This window comes from Muscardinus avellanarius, assembly GCF_963383645.1.
Source record: "Muscardinus avellanarius genome assembly, chromosome: 13".
NCBI lineage: Eukaryota > Metazoa > Chordata > Mammalia > Rodentia > Gliridae > Muscardinus > Muscardinus avellanarius.
In genome coordinates this window covers 13,697,646-13,714,374 of record NC_137799.1, presented here as the reverse complement: position 1 = coordinate 13,714,374, position 16,729 = coordinate 13,697,646, and the positions used below count along the sequence as shown (strand labels likewise).

Here is a 16,729-nt window from a genome sequence, read left to right as displayed (position 1 = left end):
AGACAAGAGGATGGCGGATTGGAGGTCAGCCTCAACAATTTAGCTAGACCCTATTTCCAAGTAAAAAATAAAATAGGGCTGAGGGTGTGGCTCAGAGCTGGACCGCTCCTATGTTTAATCCCCAGTATAAAAACAAAAACAAACGCGCTAGCATGCAGACACAAACCCAGGGGCTTTCTCTCCCTGTACCTACAAGTACGTTCATTTTTGTGGTCGTTGTGGATTGTAAAGTTGATGGAATGGGCAGGCTACCGGGTGAAGTGCCTACCCTTGTTACTGATGAGCTCCTCACCGCCTTCTGGAGGAGGACGTAAGCCAGAGGCCCAGAGAGGTAAAGCTCTCTCTCCAGCAGGCAGAGGAGATGAGAATTCCCATAAGGCTGACTCTGTAATTTGGGGGCAGGGATGTATTTAAGGTCTAATAAAGGCAGAAAAAAGCCAGGCACGCTGGTACACACCTATAAACCTCGTACTCAAGACAGGAGGATTGTCGGTTCAAGCCCAGCTTCAGCAATTTAGTGACACTCTCAGCAACCTAGCAAGACCCTGTTTCAGAATAAAACAAAACTAAACTAAATGAGAAAGGCTGGGATTGTAGCTCAGAGGTAGAATGCCCCTGGGTTCAATCCCCAGTACCAAGGGGGGGGAAAAAAAGGCAAAAAAAAGTGAGGTCAGGGTTGGCAGAGTGGTAATTACTCTTCATTTTAGCCCAGCCCCCAGCCCCAAGCTTTACCTTCCTGGACTCTTGCTTCATTAGAAGGAAAAGCTTGGATCTTCAGGATTTCCCCAGGGCCCAGAGAGGTCAAGGGAGTGGTGCTAGGTCACACAGTAAAATGGTGTCAAGCAGAGGCCCTTGCCTCCACCCACAGTCTGACCTGTCTTTCTGGGGAGAACCTTCTTCCTGAATCCTGACACTGTGGAGACCTGTCCCGAGGTGCCTTCACCCGCTGCACCAGGAGATTCTGATTATGGAGAAAGGGCCTCCCCCCACCCCTGCCGCCCTGCCGCCCGGCCCGGGAACCCTACACCGGGGGTAATTGAGATCAGATGCGGCTGTGACCCGCGGAATGCTCCCCAGGAACCTGGAAGCATTTATAGTCTGGAAGAGAATTCAGGGCCAGCGAGCAGCCCGCTCTCTCCTCCCCCGGCGCTGAAGGTGGTGGGCCTGGAGGAGGCTCTGGGGCTCCTGCCTCGCCTTGATGAATAACTGCTGAAAGCCCTTCCTGGCTTCCTCCTTCCTGGGGATACGGTTACAGGGGGCCAGACTTCCTGCCCAGCCGCCGCCATCTCCGTCCAGAGCGGCCGCGCCGACTCTCAGGCCACAGCTCTGCCTGCCCGGCCCTGCCTGCAGCTGGCCCTGGCTCATTCCGAGCTTAGCTCAAATGTCACCTCCTCTGGGAGGCCCTCCCTGACCACCCTATACGAACTGGCCCACCTACGGGCAGTCTCTTCCACTCAGCCCGTTTTCTTTGTCACTTATCTCTCGCTGGCAGGTTCATTTATTTTCTTATAATAATGTTTGTTTCCTCTCTCTGTCGTGAGAATCTGAGCCCCATGAGGGCAAGGGTCTGGATCAGCATGGGGCCTGGAGCTGTGCCTGGTATTCAGTAAGTGCTCACTAAATGCTGGAGCATAGCGATGAATGAACCCCCCACCTTTGGCCTCCGAGCTTGACCTTGACTCTCTTTGCCCATTTCCAGCCTCTGGTCTGTCCCCTGATCTCCCGTTTTTTTGGTGTAAAATACTAAATCCCAGCGCTTACTCTTCTGCCTGCATTTTATTGCCTCTGGCCCTGGGCTGGGAGCTCCAGGCTGACCTCCGACCCCTCTCCTCTGCCCTCCTCTTCCCAGTCTCTGCCGTGTGAAGTCACTCGTCTTTCCTAAGCCAGCAGAATCCTGCAGGCCAGGATAGGAGACAGATAAAGGGAGAGTGGCGGGAAGGGCCCATCCCTGAGTGCCTGGCCTTTTCCTGCTGTCCCCAGGACACCCGTGCAAGTCCCTGCACTTTGAAGAACATGGTTTGAAAGCTGCAATTGGGTGATTGTTTTCGGTCTCTTTCAGCACCGTCGATCCGCAGTGGCCTGGCCTCCAGCGGCCACATGCTCGTTTATTCCATTCTGCACCAGCCTTTGTGCTGGTCCCTGGTCTCCAGTTTCTCGTGTGGAGGTTTCACTCCCTCTCCTCATGGGCTAAGCAGTCTGGAAGCACAGTGCCCACAGCGGGGCCATGACGTCTCAGGGGCTTGGGTAGGGCGCCTGCTGGCCAAGCATCTTTGTGTGACTTGGGAAGAGTCCCATTCTCTGGGAGGCTGCAGCCCGGCTAGACCAGCAAAAAGTGACCAGGTCATTGTTATCGTGACCACAGCCTCCCTGACACAGGTTGGCTGGGTTTCAGATGTCTTGTGTACTATGCAAACTTCAAGGGCAGCTTCCTGGGTGTGATATTGGTTCAATGTATTACTGTTATTACCTTAGATTTTTTTTTTTTTGTGTGTGTGTGTGTGGTAATAGGGATTGAGCCCAGGGCATTCTACCTTTGAGCTACACCCCCAGCCCTTTTTATTTTTTTTGCTTTGAAACAGAATCTCTCTACGTTGCTGAGAGTCACGATGTTGCTGAGACTGGTCTCAGATCTGATCCTGCAATCCTCCTGTCTCAGCTTCTCAAGTATAGGGATTACAGGTCTGTGCCACCACGCCCAGACTGAAATTTTTAATATTTACCCTGGGCCCTGCATGTGCTCCAGCCGCACATGTTCTGCTCTGGGGGAACCATCCATGCACCCCAATCCCCAGACACACAGGATCAGGATGGATCAGGGAGGAGGGAGGCACTGTTGGCCCCAGCTGGCTTTGGTGCTGGGAATGAAGTATCCAGCAGGGGGGTGGGGAGGGAGGGAGGGATTCTGGATGCCAGAGGCTCCCACTGCACAAGGCTTCCTGGAGGTCACAGGAGACCTGATGTTAGGGAGAAATCAGGAGGGGGAGAGGAAGGGCATGCCCACAGGAAAGTTCAGGATGGGCTCAGATGGCAGGTGGGGGAATGGGGGTGAGGTTTAGAGTGGGAGACAGGTCTGGAGAGGTGGGGAGTCATGGCCTTGATGGCAGGGTAACAGCCTCTACTCCAACCAGAGCAGACCAGCAACAACCTGGTCTCTGTTTTATGCACAAGGTAGAATTGGGAATGTGGTTCTGAGGATTTTGCTTGTTAAAAAAAAAAAAAATTAAAAAGATGTTGCCTCTAAAAATGTTTCAAGTAAGTCCATGGTTACCAGGAGTGGAAAAAACTAAGGGAGAAATTAAACTCCCAAACTGGAGCCCCAGGAAGGGGCAGGCTCCTGCTGCTGCTAGGTGGCAGGCAGGAGCTAGACCAGGACTCAGGCTGAGGCGGGTACATTTTCCCAGCTCTCTGGACAGATTTGCCTGTAGACTGCCAGAATCTCTTTGGAAAAAGGTGGCCTATGCTGCCACCTGGTGGTCAGACAGCAGCACTGTCCTGGTAATTGATGGTCCAGACAAGGGTCACTGTGACCTGGGGAGGGAGTGCCCCTGTTTGGGGGCATGGACTCCTGTGGGACTCTGGGACTGTTAATGGTGGTATGACCCACCTCAAATCTGATTTTTCATCTGTCTTCCACAGTTGTAGGACTTAGTACCATAATTGTCTAATCTAGAAGCATAGGTTTTATCCTTGGCTGTTTTTAGTCCCTTTTGCCCTGAATTTACCCTTCCGTCTGCCCTAGCTGGGCCGCACAGTGGTTAAGGTGTGGACTCCGGCTCCGAGCTTTCTGACCTCACCTGTGTTATTTGATAACTGTGTGATCTTGTTCAAGTTGCATAACTCAAGTCCCCAATTTCTAATGAAATATTGACTTATTGACTACTTCAGGAGGTTACTGTGAGTGTTAAACAAAACATCATGGAAGAAGTTGCATTAAGTCTCGAGGGCACTGGATCCACACAAAGCTACCCTTAGTTCTGATACCCAACTGGAAGTTTGTGCCAAAGGTCATTATCTTCCCAGTTGCAATTTATTACAGGGAGGATACATAGTAAGACTGGTCAAAGGAGTTTGGAACAGTGGCACATGCCTGTAATCTCAGTAATTGGGAGGCTGAGACAAGAGGATCACAGACTTGAGGCAAGCTGTATATAGGAACTTGGTAAAACCCTGTTTCAAACTGAAGAATAAGAAGCTGGGCGTGGTGGCACGCGCTTATAATCCCAGTACTTGGGAGGCTGAGACAGGAGGATCCGAATTTGCAGACAGCCTCAGCTACTTAGTGAGGCCCTTTGCAACTCAGTGAGACTCTGTTTCAAAATAAAGAATAAAAAATAGGGCTGTGGCATAGCTTGGAGGGACAAAGCCCCTGGGTTCCAACCCCAGTACTGCTAAAAAAAAAAAAAAAAAAAAGAATAAAATAGGGCTGGAGGTGTCACTTAGAGGTTCAATCCCCTGGGTTCAATCCCCAGTTTCTTTAAAAAAAAATGGTCAAAGGAAGAGTTGTGCAGAGTTGGATGGTTCCTTACAAATCACATTTTCCGAGGTCCTTTTCCCAGCATTGATGTGACAATATGTCTGAGCTCTTGTCAAGTAGGGAAGCCAGTGTAGGCCTCCATGTTCAATGTTCACTGTATAGGCATTGTTAGTTGCCTGGGTGTCTGGTTGGCTGGTTGGTTGGTTGTCTGGTTAGCTGACATCTGGTTGGTTGGTTGGTTGGTTGGTTGGCTGGCAAGCTGGCTTATTGGGCTGGCTGGCTGGTTGGTTGGTTGGCTGGCTAGCTGATTATCTGTCTGGTTGGCTGGCTGGCTGGTTAGCTGGCTGGCTGGCTGGCAGGTTGTTTGGTTGGCTGAATGACTAGCTGGCTGGCTAGTAGGTCAGTTAGCTGGTTGGATGGCTAGCTGGCTAGTTGGCTGATTGGCTGGCTGGCTGGCTAGTTGGCTGATTGGCTGGCTGGCTGGTTGGTTGGTTGGCTCGCTAGTTGGTTGATTGGTTGATTGGCTGGGTGTTTGTCCATGTTGCTAATCCCTGCCTTCAGGTTGACTGATATGATGTGATCCAAAGAGTCCACACATTACATTTTTGGTCTTTCAGACATGGCAAGTCCCACCCTAAGACTGTGTAGGTTTGGCCAGCCCATCCTAATCACATTCATTATACCGTCTCATGTGACCCAAGGTTCCCAGGAGAACAAAGTCTCTCCTATGAGGCATGACACTCAAATGGCCAGAAGCTCAGGGGAAAGCCAGACATTCTTTGTGTGCCAGACTGAATTCAAAAGTTTGGACACTAGAACACGGCTTGCCCGGAGTGCTGCCGGTGTACTAGCTGTTACCATGCACTAGTTGGACTCTGCTTCTCACTGTCTTCCTCACCTCTGGGCCTTCGCGCACGCTCTTCTCTCTGGAAAGAACACTCCTCTGAAGGGATCCTTGAGACTGAGTTAGGTGGGCTGCGTGTGCCTCTACCTCCAGAGTTCCTCCCATAGTCATGGCCTGGTCTGTGGGCAGTGCCTATATCTTCTGAGTGTGAGTACCTTGGGGCCAAGGGACACCTGTGCTGTTCTTCCCCATCCCCAGTGCCCAGCATAAACTAAGCACTAAAGAGCTAGTAATGAAGTTAAATTTTGAGTTTCCCACTAGAGGAGAGAACTTAAATAAACTAGATTAGACTCACAGAAAGGACCTGAAGATAGTATTGGTCCAGGGAGGAACCTTGGTGAGAACTAGGGAATTTCCTCTACCCCATGACAATATAAACATTATTATTACTATTATTATTATTTTTTATTTATTATTTTTTTGAAACAGGGTCTCACTGAGTTGCAAAGAGCATCACTAAGTAGCTGAGTCTGTCCACAAACCGCAATCCTACGGTCTCAGCCTCCTGAATGCTGGGATTACAAGCACGAGCCACTACGACAACTTTTTTATTATCATTGACTAAATGTCATGCTGTGTGCCAGAGCTTCTCATGCTATCTCTTCTCTCCTTTGAAAGCCAGGCATGTATCATTATGCTCTCGTGTCTTGGACGGACACACAGTTAGTAAGGGCTAAGGCATGAGGTGCAGTGGGAGTCTCTGGAGGAACTTGAACTCAGAGCCTCTCACGGCCATGTGAGACGGGATGTGGCCGCTGCCAGCCGGTCTCTGTGGGGCTGCTGGGCAGAGGAAGTGACCTGAGCTGTGTGTCTCAGCGGCAGCAGCAGGGCGAGTGGAGCGCCTGGGAAGCAGACTTCATTTTTGTATAACCAGAACCTTCCAGGAATGGATGCTATCTGGTGGGAAGAGAGAAAAATGAGCTCTGGCTTTCTGTGTCTTCCATAGGGACAGGGACAGAGACAGGGACAGGGAGGTGATGCATATTCAGGCCCAGATACAGCTGAGCATGGGGTCATGGGGCCGAGATCCCCTCTCCCTGCCTACCCCCATCTCTGCTGGGTCCAGGTTGGGAAAAGGGGAAGGAAGAGCCCCAGGGGCAGAGGTCAGTGGAGGAGCAGGGGAGGAGGGCAGGAGGGCTTGGCCTTCTCAAGGCTTCCGGGAGCAAGTGAGGATCAGGTTCCCTCTTAGACTGAACCCGGGTTCTCAGATATGGGGACTTCAAGGGCCAAGTGGGGAACCTGAAATAGACAGATGGGGTGGACATCAGCATCCCTGTTATGGTTAGACAGAATGTCCCCTGAAGAGCTCGTGTTTAATATTCAGAATAGCTGGACATGGTGGTGCACACTTATAATCCTAGTACTTGGGATCACAGGTTCCTGGTCAACCTCAGCTACTTAGTGAGGCCCTCTACAACTTAGTGAGAACCTGTTTCAAAAATAAAGAATAAAAGAATTAAGGCTGGAGGTGTGGTTCGGAGGTAGAATGTCCCTGGGTTCAATCCCCAGTACCCCTATGCTAATGTTCAGAGTTGATGCAAGTAAGTCATGGGTTGTTAACTCCACCAGTGGATGAATCCAATCTAATGGGTCTCGTGGTCAGTAACCGAGGCAGTGGCTGGAGGAAGTGGGTCCCTGGGGTGTGGCCTCAGGGACTGTGCTTTTGTCTTGGAATCATTGCTTGCTCTCTCTTGCTTATGGCCTCCATGATGTGAGGACAGAGTTGCACTTTTCCTCTCTCTGCTTCCTGCCCCAGTGCTCTAAGAGCTGCAGACCTGGCCTCACATGGACTGAACCTGAAATCTCCACAAAAACACCGTGAGCAAATACATCTTCCTTCCTCTAAGTTGTGTGGTCAGTCATGTGGATTATAGTCCAGAGAATGTTGACCAAGATAGTCCCAAACCACCTCTGTCCTGAGGGCCTACTGGGGAAGGATCAGATCTGGGGACCAGAGTCCTGGATTCCAGCTCCTTCTCTGCTGTGTCCCTGGGCAAGCTCCTTCCCTCTCTGGGCATTATTTTCGTGATCTGTTGTGTGGAGGTGTGGGCCCAGTGACTTGAGGCGCCTTCTGCAGAGTCAGAAGCTTGCGGGGGTCTCAGTGAATGTTGGAGAGGGAACCAGACGTCAGGGTGGGATGGTCCTGGTGGCCTTGGTCAGTGGGCCTAGGGCCCAGTTCCTCCCTGACCCATCCCAGCTTCTCCTCTGCCCACCACACAAACCACAGTCTTCTCTTCTCCTTTTCTATTTTTAGACATCCTCGAATTCTGAGGAAAGCCTGGCCGGCGACTGCCCAGGAACTCTGCGCTGCTGAGGGAGGCATCTCCACAGCCGACCAGAGAGGGTTAGAGGAAGGCCAGCGAGGCTGAGTGCAGGCGCCAGAGCTGGTCCTTACTCCTCCTGGGTCTGGGAGGGCTCTTTCCAACCCCTGGGGATGCTGGTTCCTGCTGACGTCTGACTGCCTGGGGGGAGGAGTAAGGATGGTTCTGTGGGCAGTGCTGGCCTGGGCAGGAGCCTGAGGCTGGGGGTCCCTGCCTGGCTTCTGGGTTGAGTCTGTTTAAACTCCAATGTTGTCCCTCATGGGCAGGCAGGGCCAGTGCTGGAGGTGAAACACCTGCTTCTGCTGCATGTGGGGGCCTAGGAGGGTGACCCTCTGCCCTGTCAGAACTGCATGCACTAGGTTCCAACCCCGGGGAGGGGGTGAACTCAGTGGTGGATTCTAGTCACCTCAGGACCACCCAGGATGCCTCCTGCCTCCTCCCTCCTCCCTCCCCAGCCTCCTAGAGGATGCGTTTTACTATGAGAAGCACAGAGCCAGGAGGGGGTGCCACCCTGACAGGCAGGGCTGGATGAGGCTGCCTGGCACAGGGATGGCCTCGGGCCCACCCTGACAGGCAGGGCTGGATGAGGCTGCCTGGCACAGGGATGGCCTCGGGCACGGCACTCCTACCCACCTCCCAGCCAGCTGACATGAAACTTCCTCCTCTGGGTTCCGAGCCTGGGTCTCCAGACTCAGGGCTGTGTTTCCATTCAAAAACTCCAGATGACCTTGGGCAAAGCTCCTTCCAGTCTCGGGGGTGTTTCCTCACCCAGAAAATGAGAAAATTTGTCGGGTGAAGGAATCCCAATATGTGGGATTGAAGGTTCAATAGCCTCATCAACTGAGTGAGACCCTGTTTCAAAACAAAGGATAAAAGGAGCTGGGATGTAACTTGGAGGCAGAATGCCCTGGGTCCAATTGTCAGTACCAAGAATGAAGAAAGAGAAGAAGGAAGGAAGAAAAAGAGGAAGGAAGGAAGGGAGGAAGGAAGATGATTGGCTTCCTGCTCTAGCCTGAGCGAAGCTGGTTCCTGCTGGACAGTAGTTTCAGTCCAGGCTCAGGAGGCCTGTGAGGTTCTTGGACAGCCTGGGGCCTGCTGTTCCCTTGGCAGAGGAAGGGAGGGGGTAAATGGAGGAATGGAGGTCTCTGTTCGGGAGCAACAACTCCCCAGCTGAAGTTTGGAACATGGTTTTTACAGAAATAGAGACAGAGACCAAGAGAGGGAAGAGTCAGTGTGAAAGAGAAAGCGATAGAGATATACAGAAAGAGGAAGAGAGTCCAAGACCGAGATGAAGATACAGGGCTGCATACAGACAGAAGCCGAGGAGGGAGGGAGGGAGGGAGGGAGGGAGAAAGGGCACATGCTCAAGTGCATGGGGTCGAGGCAGCTGAGGAAAGACAGGACACTGGCTCCAGGTGGCAGAGGTTTCTGCTCCCCATGGGTGCCACCAGGTGTGCAGGCGAGGTGGTTCCTCTTCTCTCCATCAGCCTTTGATGTCCAGCCCTTTCCTAGCCCCCCCCCCCCCGTTTGTACTCCTGCGGGCCTCTCACATGCCTGGGGACACATATGCTGAGGTGAGAGCCCTCCCAGGCCTGGAGGCCTCACCGAAGGGTTGTGGTAAACAGTACCATCAAGAACGAACATGGCGCATCACCCGTGTAGGAGGAGGTCAGGACTGGGAGCGGAACCCTTGTCCGCCATGTAGGGCAGATGGGAAATCTGGTAGCAGGGAGGCCTGTGAGAGGATCTAGTGTTGGAAGAAGGCGGAGATTCAAGGGAGAAGAACGGAGCTGGGCAGGCTGGGTTTGGTTGTGTTGAATTCTGTTGAGTTGGGTTGAGGGCGGTCAGTTTGTTTTGGGAAGAGGTGTAGAGTCCTGTCGTATCAGGTTGGGACAATTTGGGCTAAATTAAGGTTGGTATGGTTGAATGAATGGAGTTGGGTTTGGATTTAGTTGATTGGAGCTGGGTTGAGTTGGTTTGAGCTGAGTTGAATCTAGTTTAGTTAAACTGAGTTGGGCTGCCTGGGGATGGGTTGGGTTGGGTTGGGTAGAGCAGAGTTTGGCTGAGATGGGTCAGGGAGGGTTTAGGTAGATTCAGTGGAAAAATTTGAGCTGGGTTGGGTTGAGTTGAATTTAGGAGAGTTGAGATAGATTGGGTTGAATTGAATTAGATTGGGTAAATCTGGATAAGAAAGTTAAAAGGCTCTCAGCAGACAGGTATAAAAAGGAGCCCAGACCCAGAAGAACTACATCTCAAAAAGGTGGAGACCAGCAAGGAGACACCTGGGGAGGGGAGAGGTCCACAGCTGATTTCTAAGCAAATCTGTGAATCTGAGATGGTTTGCCACATAAACCATGTATTTTAGGGTCCCACTGGGAATGAAGGCTCACAATTGTGATTTGTATCTAGGGAGAAAGAAATCTGAATCTTATAGCATATATATGTACTCACACATGTGTGTTTGTGTGTATTTTATTTTGTGTGGTAATGGGGACTGAACCCAGGGGACTTCTATCACCAAGCTATACCCCTAGCCCTATTTTTTTGTTCTTTATTTTGAAATAGGAACTCACTAAATTACATTAATTAGCTGAGGCTGGCCACAAACCTACGATCCTCCTGTCTCAGCCTCCCAAGTACTGGAATTACAAGCATGGGCCACCATGCCCAGATCTGTGTGTAATTTTAAAAATTTAAATTATTTTATGGCTCTGTGGGTGAAATTAGGGAAGTTCTACCTTTGAGCTACATCCCCAGCCCTATTTCTTATTTTGAAACAGCTTCTGGCTAAGTTTTGGTGGGTCTCACTAAGTTGCCGTGGCTGGCCTTGAATCTGAGATCCTCCTGTCTCGGTCTCCCAAGAACTGGGATTACATGTGTGTGTGCCACCACACCTGGCTAGTTCGCATGTTCAAGTCTGAACACACGTTAGAGGTCATGCTTAAATGCTTTCCAGGCCAAGCCCTGCTCCAGTTGCAAATCGAGATCCCATAGACTCTCCACTCCTCCAGAAAAGGACTTCAATTTGGGTGAATTCCTGGCAGGAAGATATTTAATAAGCAGCTGAATGGGGAGAGCAAAGGTCAGAAGTTCTCAGTCTCTTAACCCATTTCTTGGTGGCAGCCTTAGGGGAAAGAAATGCTAAGGGTTTCCACACCCTTCGTTGTACCAAATCCTCACAAAACACTTCGGCCTTGTAGTAGAGACTCTGGTGCACGGAGTTCAGGCAGTGATGCCAAGGTCCGCAGCTGGTGTGCCGTAAGCCCAGGCTGGTGTGTCTTTACGCCAGGGGATGACAGAAGATCAGAGGAGGTGGGGAGGAGTGAAGAACCAGGGGGAAGGAGGGGTTGGAGAAGGAGAGCGAGCCGCAGAGGAGACTGACAGAGGCAAGGTGAGCCACAGCGCGGTGGAAGAAGAGAGAGGAGGGAAGCAGGAGCCCGGAGATACCGCGTTAATGCCGCCTAATCATGGAGCCTGCAACACAGCTGGCCGGAGGCAGGGCTGGGTGCTGGCCACTGGACCTCCAGCATTTGGGAACTGGGATCCTCCCAGGGATCTGGGCAGGTGAGTTCTTGCAAGAGGATTCCCAGGGCTCCTCCCTTACCCATTGTCTTCTGTTCCATTGCCTGAGAGCTCCTTGAGAGAGAAGAGCTGTCCACGGGAGGCTCTGGAGGTTGGCCAGGATGCCATGTTGGGAGTTTATAGGAAGGGTGGGGTAGGAGAGACAGGACTCAGAGCAGTGAGGTCACTCCTGTGTGCTGCGTGCCAAGTGCCCCAAAGAGGCACCCAGTTCCCGTTCAGAGAGGCCCTAAAGGAGGGGTTAAGGTTTTGGGGTTTGTACCTCTCCTCAGCAGTGGGTGGCTGTGGGCAGGCAGCTGACAGACCTATTTACCACCCAGTTCTTTCTTGTGGTCCTGTGGTCCTGGCGTCCTTCCCTGGGGCCAGGAGCTCACACGTATCCACATCCCACTGGCAGCCCCCCCCCCAGAGGGGCCCTGGTTGGAGAGAGGGAGGGGAGCCCGCTCCTCCCCACCACGCCGCGGTCAGGATGGCTCCTCCTTGTCCAGGGGATCTGACAGGTTGGTGGCCCCCTGTGGTCTTTCATGCACTCATTCATTCTTGGCTTTTTTTTTTAAAGTGTATATTTGCAGAGAATGGAAAATACAGAAAAGACTGGGTGAAATTCCAGAGCTGCAGGAGACCCTTGCTGGGCAGACCCACCTCACGATGTCTGAGTTTCTCATCCATAGGATGAGCCTGTTCTTTTACAGGGCAACAGAGAGGAGCCAATGAGCAAATACAAAGGCATGATGGGGAGCTTAGGGTTTGCAAACACACTTGCATATGTATAAATGATAGCCATCCATCATCCATCCATCCATCCATCCATCCGCTCACTTTTTAAACAAACAGTCCTTACTAAACTTAGCCTGAGTGTTTTCAGGGATCACCTCGTTCAGTTCTTATACCAAGCCCATGAGGAAGTTACTGGCGTTGCTTTCATTTTACAAATGTGGAAACTGAGGCCCAGAAGAACCAAGTGACTCGGCCAATGCCCTGTAGCTAGTAGGCGGTAGAGTTCGGATTTGTAAAAAAGAGTCCCATTTGGCTCCGGAGCATTTTCTTCAGTCACTCAACAAACTCTCATAAGTGCGTTCTTGGCGCAGGTATTGGGCCCACAGAAAGGAACAAGACTGGCTCAGGGGGCAGAGGCGTCTTGCGGGTGGAAGTTGGATACACAGGGGAGGAAGTTTTGGTTATTGCTATGATCAAGCCTGCTCCTGGCCAGCTGGAATTTCTGCCCTTTGCAGGATAGTCCTTCACAAGTCACTAGCACCCCTCTGAGAAACCTCGGGGGAATAGAGCACAGGCTTTGGGCTCCTTCCAGACCCAGGCTGAGTCCCGGCCCTGCCTTGGGGCTGTGTGACTTGAGCGAGCCTCTCCACCTCTCTGAGCCTCCACTCTCACCTCGGAGAACCCTGGTTGCAGGCATGATAGGCCTGCAGTGTCCAGCAGCCTGTGGCGTGCCTCGGTTGCTCAGCAACCACAAACATTGTTTCCTGCCCATACAAAGGGCAAGAAGTACACAGAAACATGGCCTTTGCGGCAAGCATCCTTGGAGATGAAAATGCCAGGGAGGCTGAAACAGGCTGGGCTCTGCGCTGCAGGAGCGCTCCCACCCACGCCCTCTGTCTCCTCTCCCTCCAGGCCCAAGACCCAGAGTCAACACCTGAGACTGGAGCTTCGGCTCCCTGTCTGTCCAGTGGAGTGAATAGACAGTGGGTGGGCTTCCATCCTCCCTGTCTCCTTGGCATGGCTCCCTTTTTATCTTTTCTCTTCCCTTCCCTTCTCTCTTCTTCTCGTTCTTCCTTAATTTTTCTCTTTGTAGTACTGGGAATTTAATCCAGGGGCATTCTACCTCTGAGTTAGACTTTCTTTCTTTCTTTCTTTCTTTCTTTCTTTCTTTCTTTCTTTCTTTCTTTCTTTCGGTGGTACCGGGGTTCCTGGAAGCCCTTTTACCTCCGGGCTACACTCCCAGACCTATTTTTACATTTTTATTTGGAAACAGGGTCTCCTAAGCCAGCACGCATGGCTGGCTTCGAACCTGTGCGATCCTCCTCCCAAGCGCGGGGATTACAAGCGCGCGCCACCACGCCTGGCTCTATTCTTTATTTTGAAATAGAGTTTCACTAAGTTGCTGAGGCTGGCTTTGAAACTGTGTTCCTCCTGTCTCAGCCTCCCAAGTACTAGGATTACAGATGTGTGTTGCCATGACCTGACGCTTCCTTCCTCCTTTAATACTGTACCCAGGTACATACTGCTCCCATTCTCAGTGTGGGTGAGTGGTCTAGGACCAGCCAGTCAGAATCTATCTTCTTAGTCATGGCAGTTGGTTCAAGGGCGAGCATGAGAGCTAAACTGATCAGAAATGTTCCATGAAGCCGGGCGTGGTGGCGCACACTTGTAATCCCAGTACTTGGGAGGCTGAGACTGGGGGATCGCGGTTCACAGCCAGCCTCAGCTACTTAGTGCGGCCCTCTGCAAATTAGTGAGACCCTGTTTTAAAAGAAAGAATAAAAAAATAAGGCTGGGGGTGTAGCTTGGAGGTAGAATGCCCCTGGGTTCCATCCCCAGTATTGCAAAAAAAAAAAAAAAAAGAAAAAAGAAAAAAAAGAAAAAGTGTTCCAGGAGCTTTTCTTGGGGCTGCCAGAAAGAGGTGTTCTCTTTAAAAAAATTTTTTTTTTCATTATTGGTGAATTGTATTTATACATATTAATGGGGTAAAAATCTTGTGTAGACATAAATGCACACATCACCCAGCCAGCCCCCAGCCAGTCCCCACCCCACTCCCTCCCCATCCCTCCCTCCCATGCTTGGCTTAGTAGTTGACTACGATATGAATAAGTACCTCTAACCTCGTGTGCTTTAAAGAGCTTCCTTCTCCCCCCTCCCATCCCCACAGTTAGGTTGCCTTATTTACTCCTCTATGGGATCTCCTTTTTAACCTGGAATTCCTCTATGACCCATTTCTCCTTAGCTTTCACATATTAGGGAAAGCATCCGATTTCCAACATTTTGTGACTGACTAATCTCACTTAGCATAATGTTCTCCAGTTCCATCCATTTCCCTGTAAATACTGCAATTGTGTTTTCTTTATGGTAGAGTAAAATTCCATTGTGTACATATCCCACAGTTTTGTAATCCATTCATCTGTTGATGGACACCTTGGCTGGTTCCATAGTTTGGCAATTGTGAATTGTGCAGCTATGAACATAGATACACATGCATTAGTTTGGTAGTTTGGTTTCTTTTCTTTTGGGTAGATACCCAGAAGTGGTATTGCTGGATCAAATGGTAGATTTGTTCCCATTCTTTTAAGGATTCTCCACACTGTTTTCCAAAGTGGTTGTACTAATTTGCAATCCTACCAACAATGTTTTAGAGTTCCCACTTTTCCACATCCTCGCCAGCATTTGTTGTTATTTATGTTTTAAATGGTTGCCATTCTAGTTGGGGTAAGGTGAAATCTCAGGGTAGATTTGATTTGCATTTCAGAAAGAGGTGTTCTCTTTTCTTTATGGAATTGGGGCACGGGAGCAGTGTAAACCCAAGATGCTGAGTTATCAGTAATGTCTCTTTGAGAGCACCTGCCGGAGGGAGGGGAGGGTAAAGCTGACAAGGGAGGGAGGGAGGAAAGGAGGGAGGGAGGGCGTACTTTGGATGCAGCCATATCCCCAGATTTTCAGCTGAAGAGATTATATTCCCTTTTATTTTGCCAGGATCAGTTGGAATTAGGTTAGGTATTGGAAATCACCCTGATTGATTTATTCAGGGGCTATATATTTATAGGTGATAACACCTGCATCAAAAGGTTGCCATGAAGCCAGGTGTGCTGGTGCAATCCTGGTACTTGGGAAGCTGAGACAGGAGGGTTGCAGGGTCAAAGACAGCTTTGGCAATTTAGTGAGGTTCTCAGAAATGAGACCTGGTTTCCAAATGAAAATAAAATAGGTCTGGGAGGGGGTGTAACCTGGAGGTAGAAGGCCCCTGGGTTCTATCCCCAGACCCCCCCCCAAAGGTTTCCATGTAGACCGATAGAGAAGATGAAGAGAGTGTCTTTCCAAGCTGCATGCGGCTAAATGGCCAGTTATTAATGAGGCATGAAGGCAAGACACGCGTTCGACATGCAGGGTGAGTCGGCCCATTTCTCTATGAAAGGCTCCAGAAATCAGACTTCTCTGGTTGCCTGAGAGCTGAAGAGTTGTACGAAGTGTGAGTCCTGCCCTGTTAATTCCCAGTTTGGGGGTGCAGGTTTGCAAAGGCAGAGGCAGTCCTGCATCGGCTGCTTCTTATGTAACTAGTCCCAGCCGGAGGACAACGGAAAGCTGTCCTGCCGTGCTCCAAGCCTCATCCTGCCGCCTGTGTGGGGCAGACCGGCCCTCCTCTGGGCTGCGATGGGGCAAAGCTGCGCGCTCCTCGAAGTTTGTTCCTGAATTCTCCGGAGAAGCGGCGCCTCAGAAGCCGCAGCCCCTCCTGCCTCAGCCGCCCAGCTACTGGGATTACAGGCATGCGCCACCACAAACCTGGCTATTTGGGGGCTTTTGCTAGGTGCAATCTAATTCAGTCTTTGCACACTAAGCAAACACTTGCCCGAGACTGTCCGCTCTTAATTCTTTCTGGGCGTCTAGAGCATTCTTTTCTTGCATCTAGGACCACGGAGAAAGAATTGGATTGATTATGTGATTATGAAGTATACTTATTCCAACAGTCACGATCATTTCCCAAGTGTCTTCTCAGGGCTAGGAACCGGGCTCAGTGAGCGCTTCCTCTACATGTCTCTGGAAATAGATGGGGGGATGAGGGATTTTCAGATGAGGACACGGAGGCTCTGAGATGACAGGTGACTTGCTCCAAGCGAGGATACTGAAACTGGCCTCCGAGGTCTCGCCTGACTCCAAAACCCCCGCCACTCACTTTCATGTCTGATTCAATAGACTTCTTTAATAAGTAGGGAAACTGAGGCCCAGGAGGGAGAGGAACTTGCTGAAGGTCACACAGTGATTTTAGAAGGGCCTGTTACAAGAAATCAGAGCCTCTGGGTCCACTCTTTCTGTGCTCGAAGTCAAGGCTAAGATCTGGGGCAGTGGGAACTATTGAAGTTTGAGCAGAGTGAAGAGGGTGTTTCACGCGCTGAAGGAGGGCTGTGAAAACGGCTCCTCTTCCTTCAACTACGGTGGAGGAAGGGAGGAAGGAACTGGCATTTTACAACCCCAGCCACCTCTTGGGTAACTCTCATCCCTTGGTTACTCTTTCCGTCACAGGCGGCTGGGCCCCCTGATCTCGGGAGCTGATGTCCGAGGTTGGGGTGGGGATGGGTACGGGGCGCATGCCACTGGCGTGACCGTGCAGCCATCCTGTGTCAATAAGATGGCGCCAGCCGCCTGGCAGAGAGGACTGCGGCACCGGGGACCCCGCAGTGGAAAGTCCCCAGATGAGCCTGGGGACTCTCCACTTACCAACCTCTGGCT

The 16,729-nt window shown here is 51.1% G+C and overlaps 1 protein-coding gene across 1 annotated transcript in view; it reads left to right on the top strand.

Annotated features, from left to right (window-relative positions):
- Positions 1–1,577: 1,577 nt before the first annotated feature.
- Positions 1,578–16,729, top strand: part of PTGS1 (prostaglandin-endoperoxide synthase 1) — a gene marked incomplete at both ends in the record, with an annotated part of 43,050 nt that continues 27,898 nt past the window's right edge. Inside the window, 7 exons of the mRNA XM_080708898.1 lie at positions 1,578–1,599; positions 1,981–2,035; positions 3,426–3,495; positions 3,740–3,760; positions 10,989–11,263; positions 15,420–15,473; positions 16,523–16,677. Coding sequence (XP_080565024.1) covers positions 1,578–1,599; positions 1,981–2,035; positions 3,426–3,495; positions 3,740–3,760; positions 10,989–11,263; positions 15,420–15,473; positions 16,523–16,677 — 652 coding nt within the window. The remainder of the gene's footprint in view (positions 1,600–1,980; positions 2,036–3,425; positions 3,496–3,739; positions 3,761–10,988; positions 11,264–15,419; positions 15,474–16,522; positions 16,678–16,729) is intronic.